Genomic DNA, 12,994 nt, shown 5'->3' with positions numbered 1-12,994 from the left:
GAATCAATGCATTTTTTTCCCAATTGGGAAGGGGAAGGAAGAAAAATGAAAAAGAAAAGTAAGAAAAATGCTACTCCAATGATCAAGAAATAATTTGCAGAGTAGCTTTGTCCTATTGAAATAATAATTTTACCATCAAGATTATATGATTATGGAAAGATCATCAAACTGTCAACAATCATGAGAATTTTCAAGAGTTTACCTGAGTACACTCTATCAAGCACACGGGGAACAACACAGAAAATAGTTGGTTTTAGTTCCCCAACATCATCAATTAACAATTTGACATCCTACAGCCATTGAGTAAATGATGGTCATATTCCAAATCCGAAGTTCAACTTTTGTGGGGGGGGGGGGGGGGGGGAATCAAACAAATCCAAAGTTTAATTATTACATCAAATGTTCATTTCGTAATGACAGATATACATATACTACATATACTTACCCCACGCCAGAAACCAATTGAAGCACCATACCATATGAATATCTCCTCAATGGTCCTAAAAAAAGTATGTGCGAGTGGAAGGTATGATATGTATACATCCTTTTCTTAATTGGAAGTTCAAAGCTCTGAGTTTGATCCTGTGGCAGTATTAAAAATTGAATTAGGAATAGGAAACACAAAATATTCAAAGCAAAAGACATAATTAATTCCTTGAGGTCATGACTGAAATTAACCTCAGAAAAATAAATTCCAATGTATATGATTCTGTATAAATTGGTCAAACCAAACAATCTGCAAGTTTCCATTTACAAGATATCCTTATATTTTCATTTCCATTGCACAAAAAAGTTATATTCATTAATTGCTGTAACAAAGACATAAAAATGAATGCTTCTTTCTAAAGCACAAGCATTTTAGGAAAGAAAGGAGAGAATCAACAAAACATACTCTTGAGATACTTTGTTGCATTTGGAAATGTCTTGAATAGCTGAAAAGTTTCAAAACAAATATTTGGGTGAGACTAACTGTTTACAAAAGATTGTACACAACTCTCAAATCCTTCCTAACAATTAAACTGCTATAAAACAGAGGGTTTAGATAGGAGAACCTCAGGTATCTTCTTCTCTTCTGCAAGTGCAATTGAGACCTCTGAATGGCATATAATAAACTCTATAGCCCCAACACCTGTGTGACTGTGTCATATGAATGAGAGTGTCAAAGCATCTGAAAATTATAAGTTTAATTTGAAAAATGAATATTTGTACAATGAGATATTCTCCCAGTACCATGCACCATTTGAATTTACTGCATGCAGTAAACTTCAAAAAACATATCATTGTTAGAAAAGTTATATATCACAATTTTAGGTACCGGACAAGTTTCAGTGTAAGTTCTTTACTTGCATTATTTTAAAAGGACTTTGTTCGTAAATAAGTGGAACTCTCTGCAAAGAGTAGATATTCAATATAAGAAACAAAGCTTCAATCTAGAAATACCTTATTCTCCATTAAGCTCAATAAGGACTACAAAAATCCAACTACCAAAGAAACAATATAGTAGAAATAGAAATAACAATAGATACTCAGCGCAAAAAAGAAACAAAAATCAACATATCAACATCTAAATAATACAATAGAAACCTCCAACATATAGAGTGAGCAGAAAAATTAAGATGGAAAAAACTGACAAGAAAACAAGGGAAGCAAATTCAAAAATAAAATGTACCTGCATGCTCATAATCCATTCTGCAGAATTGGCACCATAAATACCACATTTTACACCCTGCAAATCAGCAATATATGAATTAAGCTGAAATGAAAAAATTGCTAGAAACTATAAATATAATCATATGCAAATATGAAATATCAAAATCATATAAAATAAGGATATCCATGTCAAAGAACCAAGCACTTGAACTCACATGACCATGGTTCTGATTCACTCTTGAGCTATTCATGCACATGCAGATAGCCACATTACCAAGAACATATGGTCATATGTCTCACATTACCATGGTTCTATTTTGAACGAAATAGCTATCTGCCTCCTATCCTATTGAAACATAATTGTTTAAAATATGTCATATGTCTCATTTAACTAGTCCTCCTCCGGTTAAACTACTTCCACTGCATTCCAACTGCATCCCTTTATCATGTACCGGGTAATAAGTCTCAACTCTTAAGTCAAACTAATGAAACTATGGACATTTAAATGGCAATATTTAAATTTGAGGAAACGATTTACATTTATAGTTGTAAATGAGTTTTCATTCAATATAACCTTTTTAATTAAATATTAAATGAATGGGTAAAATTATTTTATATTATCAATACAAATATATTATACTAACATGAACTGAATATTATTCAACATAAGTAAAACAACTGAGTAAGTATACTAAAAGTTTTAACTTCTAATTAAGTGTTTCATTTTAATTTTTCATAAATGAAAAATAAAAAATCATATACAAGTTTTAAAATAATTATTAAAAATCAATAATCATTAGATAATACTCCAATAATTAAGTATTCGTACCTGTTATAAAACCTGAAGTGCATGTATATATATAAATCTGAAGGGTGACGCAGCAGAGGGAAAATAAGCCTGGAAATGATGGAAGATGATGACGCAGCGATTGAGGTGAGGAACCATGTTTCCCCAGAGCCAGAGGTGGAGGACGCCGGAGTTGCTTCGTTGTCGAATCCAAAGGTAATCAGATGCTGCATGTCTTAATTATATGGAGTATTATGTAACATGAAACATATGATATATCACTTAACGACCGCAATTGTTGGACCAACGATACTAACCCTGCCGTAGGCGTTAAGGGTCATGTCGTCACCTTCTACTCTTACTTCCTCATGTCCAAAGTGTGATTGATTACTATTACTATGCTAAAGCATGGTTACGTTCTTTACTTGCTTTGTGTCACCGCACAAACAAGAAAATTTTCTTGCTTTTTAAATTTCGTATTTTCAGTTCCACTTAAATTGTATGTCTCTCCTTTTCCTTAGCTTTCATGGAGCGTTTCTCGTTCTTCATTAACTCTCTTGTTCAATTCTTCTTCTTTTTTTATGAAAATTTCTTAGATTTTTTTATTTAAATAATTAGAGGCTTGTGACAAATTCGGAATGCAAAATGATTTTAAAGGTTCAAAGGTAGCAAGCAAATCTGCAAATGTGAGTAAATGTGAAAGATTTTATGGCAAGTGAGATTAAAGTTTCATAGATCAATAATTTTTTTAAAATAAATTTGTAATTTTGTGTGAAATATGATATTTTAATTGATAGTTTTATGTATAAAAGGTGAATTACACCTTTTCGTTTTGAAAATTTTCTTTTTATCAGATTTCTCTTCTTCTTTCTTATATGTCTTTCTTGATTTCCTCATCTCTTTTCTAATTTAAATTAATTTCCTACTCTATTTTTCAATATCACGTGATTTTCTCTTATTTCTTTTTAAACATTTTTTAATTATTATTAGTATGAAGTCTACCTCCAGCTTTTCTACTTTTGCTTTATGGTCTTCAGGAAGCAGCCGGACCTCATCAATCAATTGGATACACTAGGAGACATTCTCAGGGGACACAAATTCCAATTCCTAATAATAACCTTGCATATTTATGTTTGAATAAATCTCCTGTAATATATTACTAATAATCTTATTATTAAATGAAAAAATATTAAATATATATTTTTTAATTTTATTACTTTGTAAGAAGTATTACAAGCATCTCATATATACATTTTTTTTAAACATCCCCAAACAATATAGCCAAATCTGTTCAATAAATACGAGGATGATACAAATACTCTAATACTCTACTTATACATTGCCTATTATTATCATCCCCAAAAGTAACAAATGTTAGGACACTTATTAGTACCAAAATCTGCTTGAAGTATACTGCATGCAAAGTTTTGTTCTAAATTATATATACTGTACCTGACTAATCATATAAGAAGCTTGGTTCCAATTAAATGCGAAATAACTGAGGATGCATCGATCAAACTCATCAATAAATTTCTGGCATAAAGTAGTAGGGTCCTTCTGATCAGCAAGATATTCAAGGATGCTTTCCAAACACTCCTAATAATAATAACAGTAATTGCTCCCTCTGCCTCATTTGGAGAAGAGGTAAACCTGTAATCATATGTAAGCTCTTCCCACTGTTTAATGTCCCTCTTCGCAAATATTATAATATGTTCATTGCCATTAACACTTATAACTCTGGAATAGCAATTTGGCTGCACTCAAACAAAAATTATAAGCAATTATTTTTTTCTTTAGCAACCAAAATAAGGCTGAATGAATTCTTCCATAAATAAACAAGTTGAATTGCAATATTTACAAACTAATGTCAAAAGCATAGGAGTCAATTCCATATAGTGGCACAGAGCAGCCATATAGAAGGTAGCAAGATGACATGTATTTTGAAGTCAAGGTACGCATTACATAAATTCTGACAAGAGAGAAGCTCTGATCCAGAATTGAATCCCACATAGCTTGTGTCAAATTCTTTCTTAAACATGAGTCGCCTAATATTTGAACAGAGATTTAGCTCACATATAGCATCTAATAAACAACTAAGTACCAGTATATTGTTAATCCCACATAGCTTTTTCCCTTTTTTCTTTTTATCTAATGTTTTCCTCTGAAAGCCAGTGGAAATAATAATAATAATTTACCTGGATCTATTCCATCAGTGTTTGGAGAGTCAACTGGAGGAAGGATGGTCAGCCCTTGAATTATAATGTCACTGCAGAGATAGGGGACAATAAGAATAAAAGAAAATACTGTGAATAAAGATTAGTCCACCAACTGTCTAATCAACCTTGTTTAGTTTTGACAAAAAACACATACATCCTAACCCTAACTCTTTCAATCAGCATTTCTCTCTCTAAAATTTGTCTCCAAATCACAAACACACCCATTCCACACACACACAATACAAATATTAATTGACCTTTCAATAAATGAGTGGTCCCTACAACTCCTTTTGAATCTAACTGACTCATTTTAAAACTCATAGCTAATTGTATCTAGTTGTGTAGCAATCACCACTACTCAAAACAAAACAAAAAAGAAAAAAATAAAAGAGAATGAACTAGAAAGTAGGGGTTCAGTTAAACCATTCACAATCAACATTCTTATTTCAATTCAAATTTCAAAATAAAACTCAGCAAGTAACGGCAACATGCCATGTAACCTGCGCATCAATCCCAAACCCTATGTTAATTGTCGTGTGTCCAGAACGAAGAAGAAGAAGATGATGATGTATCATATGGCTACACACTCTCTTTACCCAAACACGAACAGATAAACATGCAAACCAAGGGCATGGAAATCGAACTATTACATTATATATGCAACAAGTCAGGCAAAGTATAAATAAAAACAAATAATAATATAATAATATACAAAAGCTGAAGCATATAGAAAACTGAATCAAGTTCAGATAAGTTTGCAATGTAACTGAAATTTCTCCTGATGCGTTAATCAATCAATCAAATTATTCTTCGCGGTGTGAAACACGTAAGAAGAAGAAAAAAAGAGGGGAAAACGAAAAAGAAAAGGGAAAATTGCGAAGGAATTGCAAAAAAGAAAAAAACGGAAAAGCGTGATTGAGGAATTGCCTGAGAGAAGAAGGGAAACAAACGGGGAAAGGAAGAAAAGAGAGAAGGGATCCACCTTGTAATGTTGGGGCAGACGGATGTGTTTTCAACGTTTTCGTCTGCGGGTTATTTTGGTGAAACTAAACTAGTACCTTCTTTGCATCAATTCAAAGGCCCGGTCCATAATCCAAAGGCTTGTGGCCATTTTGGAGCATAATCCAAAGGCTTGTGGCCATTTTGGAGTTTGATTTCAAGATAAAATGAATATCATTGCTGAAACTAACAAGAAATTGCCATAAAAAATAATGTTAATCTAAATTAATCCAAAAAAATAATGTTAATCTAAATTAAAATTTAATATTACTAATTAATATATTTTATCTTTAAAATTTTGAACAATTATTAACTAAAAATTAATTTAAATTGAATGGTTATTTTTTGAGATTGAGTATTTACTAAAAAAACAAGAGATTAATATTCAAATTTAAACAGTCTTAAAGAGTTTTAATTACACCAACAATCGTAGGTATAAGACTTTTGAGGTTATACCTACATCAACCAATTATAGGCACATGTTTTATGAAGTTTTATCTACATCATGTAGTTGTAGGTATAAGTTTTTTAGAATTTTGCCTACACTGTGTTTTTGCAGATAGTAATCCTTTTGCGTTTTACCTACACTAATCAACCATATGCACAAGTTTTTTGGAGTTTTACCTACACAATGTAATTGTAGGTAGAAGTCTTTTTTCAGTTTTAATGAATTTACTTACACCAAATAATGGTTGGTACAAATGGTTGAGTTTTACCTACATTAGTCTCTTGTAGGTAGAAGTATTTTTGAGATTTATCTACACTAATTAATGTCTGTAGGAAAAAGGCGCCCGTAGGCTTAGGTCATTTTTCTTGTAGTGAATGCTTAAGGACATCTTTCTTCATATGGGGCCAATAAAACTTTTCTTTGAGTAAGACAAGGGTCTTGTCTATCCCAAAATGGCCCATGAGGCCACCCTCATGGCTCTGTTTCACAAGTAATTTCCTGATGGATCCTTGGGGTATGCAAAGCTTTCCCTCTTTGAACAAATACCCATCAGCCAAATAGAATCCATCTTAAGCCTTTTGCCCATAACTCTCATAAATAGGAGTGAAATGTTCATCTGAAGTGTTATACCCTAATTTCGTCAGGGGATTGTCATTCATTGATTCTCGCTAGCCAAACTGTGTTGTTCGACACCAGTTATCGCATAAAATGAAGGATAGTTCAATGTTTAGATCAGGAATGCAAAAGATACCAAAAGGAGGGGGCAAAAAGTTCTTTTCATTGAGTTTCCTGGACCCTAGCTCCCCTAGTCTAGCCTCTGGCTCGCCTAGGCGAGCCAATTGCTTCATGGCTAAGTCTCAGCTTGCCTGGGTGAGTTGCAGGTCCACCGAATGCAATTTTTGGCTATAAATAGGCGTGAAGGGGGTTGAGTAAAGGGTTCCAAGGTTCAGCATTGAAGGATATTGAGAGAATTTAGAGAGTAGAAGAAGAAAGAAGAGAACATGAAGCCGAGGCGCTACCGAATCACGACCATGATCGAACCCTACATTGTTCCTTGTTCAGTGTTCTTCGTGTGGGCATCGATTAGTTTTGTGTTTGATATTTGAATGTTATCGATGCACCCTTATGGGTCCCCCTTGTGTTTTGTGCATATTCATTTCCTCCATCTATCATCGGTGATTTCATTTTCTTTGTAAAGTTCAATCTTAACTGATCACTAATGTTGTAAAGTTATCTTTAAAGAGGTTGGAAGTTAACGAACGAAACCAAGATAAAATCAACTCATAACTAACTACTTTTTATCAAATATCACTTGAGATCATTTCAAGATCCAACTCCTTAATGATTCTCTCCTCTTTTCAAAAGTTAAAACATCATTTCAAGGTCCAACGCGTTAAATGATCTTTTTGCTCACAATTAAAATGAATCTTTCAAAAAACATAAAACCAACTTAACACACAAAACATTCGAACTTAAAGAACATATCTGAATTCCTCATCGCACCTGAGGATACGTAGGAGCAAGGGCAACACCCTTGTCAACCCCAAAAAAATAAAGAAACATAAAAAAGAAAAATACATAATTTTGAAGTTACGTTATGTACACTCGATTAAAGGTTGTCGTCCATTGTGACGGGCATGTATACCTTCCCCGTACGTAAACAATTCCCGAACTCTTCTTTTCAAAATTCGCAGACCCCCTTTTTGGTTTTTCTAACGTTTTCCTCGAATAGGACAAAATGGGAACATATTATATTTTTAATCACTAAAATTTTTAGGATTTTTTATTCTAGTCCCTAATAAAAAATTAAGGAACATTGACTAGTAAGAAAAAGCTCAGGTATTACAAATAGAAATCCTAAAGAGTTTAGAGACTAAAAAGATAGTAAACCACAATTGTTTTTTATAATGTGTAAGTCATTGATGATATTTGATACGAAAACCTAGTTGTTCTCATGCGCACAAAAGCTTCAAGAATAAAGATCAGATTAAAGTATAAAAGAAAAATCTTTAAATCATTAAATGCCATCGTTCTTTTATTCACTTGCCATTTATTATTTATTTAATGTAAAATTTAATGAAATCCATAACTTAGTTGGATTGAAGCCAAAAACATAAGATCTGATTCAGTGCAAATCCGTGTTCCTTTACTTTTCGAGAAAAATTTACTTCCTTAGAAAATGTCGCGTGCGATGTGCAACCCAACAATGGTGAGTAGGAGTGTTCTAGGGTCCCAAACGAGTTCAAAATCGGTGACAGAGACAATGAGTGGTTCCCACGAGTTTGTGATCAAGGGTTACTCACTAACGAAGGGAATGGGCATTGGGAAATACATCGTGAGTGAGATTTTCATAGTGGGAGGGTTCCAATGGGCCATATACTTTTTCCCTGATGGTAGGGACCCCAAAGATAATGCCGCTTATGTCTCTGTCTTTGTTGCACTCCATTCCGAGAGCACCAACGTTTGTGCGTTGTTCGATCTCACGTTGCTCGACCTATGCAAGAAAGGAGAGCACAAGGTTCATAGCCACTTCAGTCACTCCCTCACGATTGGGCCTTACACTCTCATAAACCATGGCAGCATGTGGTTAGTGTCAGTGTTTTCTTTATTTTTATTTTTAGAAAATAAAGATTGAAATGTATCTTCGTTTTTTTATATTTTAAAATTTAGTTTTAGTCTCTATACAAACTTATTATATTCGTATGTCCAACATTTATGTAAACAATATAGTCTTTAAAATAAAGCAAAGTGTTATTGATTTTGCTTTTAATCTTTTTTCACCTATTGTCAGGGGTTAAAGAGATAGCTCTTTTATTAGAATATAAGACATAAAAATTAAATTTCCAAAGGAACTAGAGAACCTTGTGATTTTGGTGATATGATTTGGATATCATCATGATTTATTAGCTCTTGTATCCATTTTTTGTGGTGAACATTACGTATATAGTGATCAATGATGCACATGTTGTGTAATAGGGGCTATACGCGGTTTTTCAAACGGAGACACCTTGAGACGTCAAATTTTCTCAAGGATGACTGCTTGAAGATAAATTGCACTATTGTGGTTTTAGTGTCGTCCATAGATTCTTCTCAGTTAAACACAATACAGGTTCCTGAATCTGATATTGGTGAACATTTTGGGATGTTGTTAGAGGATGAGGAATCATTTGATGTTACTTTCTTGGTTGGTGGAGAAAGGTTTCATGCTCATAAGCTTGTTTTGGCAGCTCAATCAACCATGTTTGAAACTCAATTTTTTAATGCGATGAAGAAGGATGATCAGGAGATAGTTGTTATTGACATGGAACCTAAGGTTTTCAAGGTGTCACATTCATTAAAAGTTCCTTTTTTTCTCTATACCTTTGTAGCTGTTTTTTGTTCCACACAAGATAGATGCTATTTAATTCAGTTAAAATCTGACCTATCGTTTGGTTGGTTATCTAATTTTTATCGTGTTCTATGTTGAGCAGGCTTTACTTCATTTTGTTTATAGAGACACTCTTTTGGAAGATGAAGAGCTCTTTATGTTGGATTCGTCATTCTTTCCTTCGTTGTCTGAATCATTTATAGCAAAGTTGTTAGCTGCTGGAGAAAAGTATGGTTTGCCAAGACTAATGTTGATGTGTGAATCTATACTTTGTAAAGACATATCTGTAGATTCTGTTGCCTATATTTTTGCTCTTGCTGATCGTTATCGTGCTACCCACTTGAAGTCCATCTGTCAAAAATTTTCTGCTGAAAACTTTGATGGTGAGTTTCCATGCTTAACTTTCAAACCCAACTCTACATTTGAGTTCATAGTCAATTACTTCTTTGCTTGTAATATATTTTCATCATTTTGGTGTCTACATTATTTGTTAGTTGACAGTTGATTCTCATATCATTTCTTTCATTATTATGTCTATTGCAGCCATGATGCATTCTGATGGTTTTGAGTATCTTAAGAAAAATTGCCCATTACTGCAATCAGAACTGCTAAAGACTGGAGTAGGATGTGAGAAACAATTTAGTTGAGTGGGAAAATACTAAATTGTATGTGCTTAATCCAAGGTCTAGTTTAGAGGAGTGACGACCTAAGATCCAAGGTTGGAAGAGACCAGAAAAATATAAAAGAAGATTATATATAGTTGTGCAGTAATCTTTTTATATATTATATTATGTTACTTTATAAATGAATTGAAATTACATTCTTCTATAATGTCTCTATTTTATATGTCTAAATTAAAATGTGGTATGCGATTATAAAGAGTATTTTCTTAGTTTTTTTTTTCCCTGTGTTACATTTAAAATTCATGTTAATGAATTTGTGGCTCACTATTACAAATCAGCATGCATGTGATAGTGATTCTCAACCCTTTGTCCTTTCTTTTGGAAATACATTTCACACACTTTCTCTATAATTAGGCCAAAGGTATCTTTCTCTCTCGTATGTTACCACATCTTCAAGTTTCATCCAAAATTTCCAAATTTCTTTGTCTCCCTCACCTAGTAAACTATTCAAGCTCCATCCACCATCAGTTCGTGACTATCTTTGCAATTCAGCACCAAAATTTTGCACTCACCATGAGTATTCTTGCTTCTTTCATCTATCTATTTTTCTACTCTGCTTCACTCGCACTCTCTCTCTACTCTCACCCACAGGTTTTACCTCCGCAACCACCGGGTACAATGCTGCAGCCAGTGGCATGTCCATGGTGGCAAGGTGGGAGAAATGGGATATGTACGAGAACGTGAGATACAGAGAAGAGAGAAAGGATATACGGGAACCGAGAACGTGATCACTAAGGAGAGAGGAATAGGATACATGAATTATGGAGGAGAGAAAATTGAGATTTTATTTTAATTAAAAGTATAAAATTTCTTTAATACCCTGAAATAATTAATTTACATTTAAAAAAAATAGATTCTTTGTCCTAAATATTTTGGTGTACAATACTAAGATTGTTTTCGTAATTATTTGTTATCTAAAAGTTTAAAAAATACAAAATTAAAATTAAAGGTAAAATATGATTTCAAGATTGAAAAAACAGTCACTTATTGATGCTTTCAAGAAAGGAATAACTTCAGATTCACTTTGGAGTGTTCTTTACTCATGAAACCATTCTACCTTGGAAGATACCCAGTTGTGTCCATTGTAGCTACAAAAAATGAACTCATCAGCATCTTCACGAGTATATCCTGATATGTTTTCATTGTGAAGGGAACATATGTTTTACACCCTACACGGCCTCAAAATGTTGAGGAATCTAAGCCCTTCTTCTGTACCGTCTGTTTTACAAATTCTAAACAAAATCTCACCATGGCTGGTTGGTTCCCGAATCACATCTATTCCCACCATCATTGAATCTTGTTAACTTACATCATATCCTCTTCCTATGTTTCCGTAATTTCCATCTTGTTTTCTTTTTTCCTTGTCAACCTTCTTTGTTGTTTTGAATCTTTATTTGTTCTTATTAACCAGGTGGCATTGAAAAAACCTATATAACATCTTCAACTTTTTTACTAGTGATTGTCCCCCAATTTGGAGGGGACAAGACCACTGTTTTGACCTACCTTATTTCTCTCTTAGTGTTCTTTATTTATTTTTTTTTAAAACAATCTGAAGAATAGGCAAATAAGAGTAAGAGAAAAATTAAAATAATGTGTGGTTATACCTCATGAATGTAAAGTCTGAGGAGTTACATTTCTATTACTACTCTAGTAGTCACTTAGTTATTTCAGCCAATAACATCACAAGTCAAAAAACAGATTAAAGGAAATAACTGAGGCAATCTCAAAAATCATTTCTACTCAAGACCAATCTAACAACACGTTAACATACCATTCCCATTCAATCAAGACAGCCATGACAAGAACCATAGGGTCAGTACAACTTCCATGGAGTTTCTTTTCTCCCTTTCTTCTATTGTGAGCACGCTTGACTGGGAAGACAGTGGTATTCCACCTTCAATCTCTCATCTCAAAGCCCTAGCTTCAAGTGAGTATGTGGGTGAAGCTCTGTCCCACTCTCCCCTATGATTGGATGCGTGAAAGAATGAGAGGGTAAGGGGAAATGGTTTGGGTCTTGAAAACATGATCCCCTTCTTCTGCTAAGATACCCATCCATTTATCTTATAAGAAAAATCCTCACACAAGCCCACTTTCTTTATTAAAATCCCTACCCCATGTCAATTACAAGCAAAGGCTTAGTATTACTTTTTAATTTTAAGTAGTTGTGAAATCAATTTATTTTAATAAGAAAACAGGAAATTAAAACATTGTTGTGCTGATCTAAACAAGTCTGAGAATCAATTCTTCAAAGCAATAGACACTAGCAAGTTAAATTTTTGGGAGTGTTAGACAGTTCATTGTTCAGGCTTTAGGCCAAAAGCATTCTTTTATGATGGAGCATGTTAGAGATATAAAATAATTTTGGCCCTCCATCTCACTGCTTTCGTGAATTGGTCATTGACATTCTATCCTTAATTCATTTGCAGCAAAGAACTTATGTATCAGCAAGTTCTTAGCCGTTTTGGCCATTTCAATGCCATTCAACTAAATGATCCAGTACCCTTGAAAGACTTGATTATATCGTGTCTGAAGGAAGAGGATGTAGATTCCAAATATAATGATGATGACAGCTTAAAAGAGAAGATTGCAGAAGTAATCTCCCTCTGGTTTTAGCTTAAATGTTTTATATCTTCAATAATGGTAACTTTTGTTTACTCTGAGGATTACGGTAATCTCTGAATTATTTATACTGTGAAATTTAATTGTAAAGAACATGAGAAGCTTATTTGCATTTCGTTTTGTTGAAATATTAGAGATACAACATCGTCTGGACAAGGGCTGTTGGATGAACCCACCCTTTACAGCTTGATTTAAAGACTTTCATTGTTTCCTATTTAAAATTTG

The 12,994-nt window shown here is 33.4% G+C and overlaps 1 protein-coding gene and 1 long non-coding RNA gene across 2 annotated transcripts; one reads left to right on the top strand and one right to left on the bottom strand.

Annotated features, from left to right (window-relative positions):
• Nucleotides 1-559: 559 nt before the first annotated feature.
• Nucleotides 560-4,127, bottom strand: LOC102660928 (uncharacterized). The gene is made up of 5 exons (XR_003265676.2): nucleotides 3,890-4,127; nucleotides 1,670-1,726; nucleotides 1,053-1,129; nucleotides 893-932; nucleotides 560-582 (listed from the first exon to the last, which is right to left on the bottom strand). It is a non-coding gene; the product is annotated as an uncharacterized lncRNA (long non-coding RNA).
• Nucleotides 4,128-8,263: 4,136 nt separating this feature from the next.
• LOC100795857 (BTB/POZ and MATH domain-containing protein 4) lies at nucleotides 8,264-12,763 on the top strand. The gene is made up of 6 exons (XM_003554986.5): nucleotides 8,264-8,686; nucleotides 9,077-9,422; nucleotides 9,571-9,850; nucleotides 10,011-10,094; nucleotides 10,742-10,874; nucleotides 12,577-12,763. Exons 1-6 carry the CDS (start codon nucleotides 8,280-8,282, stop codon nucleotides 12,761-12,763), a joined length of 1,437 nt encoding a protein of 478 aa, XP_003555034.2. The 5' UTR covers nucleotides 8,264-8,279.
• Nucleotides 12,764-12,994: the final 231 nt, after the last annotated feature.

Source organism: Glycine max, chromosome 19 (assembly GCF_000004515.6).
Source record: "Glycine max cultivar Williams 82 chromosome 19, Glycine_max_v4.0, whole genome shotgun sequence".
Classification (NCBI taxonomy): domain Eukaryota; kingdom Viridiplantae; phylum Streptophyta; class Magnoliopsida; order Fabales; family Fabaceae; genus Glycine; species Glycine max.
Note: the sequence above shows the minus strand (reverse complement) of the source record. Positions and strands in the feature narration are given on the sequence as shown.

Bases quoted from the DNA above. Each gene is read 5' to 3' on its own strand.
- LOC100795857 (XM_003554986.5), top strand. From the start codon at position 8,280: ATGTCGCGTGCGATGTGCAACCCAACAATGGTGAGTAGGAGTGTTCTA. The intron at 9,423-9,570 runs GTGTCACATTCA...TATGTTGAGCAG, and splicing joins TGGAACCTAAGGTTTTCAAG to GCTTTACTTCATTTTGTTTA. The intron at 10,875-12,576 runs GTGATCACTAAG...ATTCATTTGCAG, and splicing joins GATATACGGGAACCGAGAAC to CAAAGAACTTATGTATCAGC.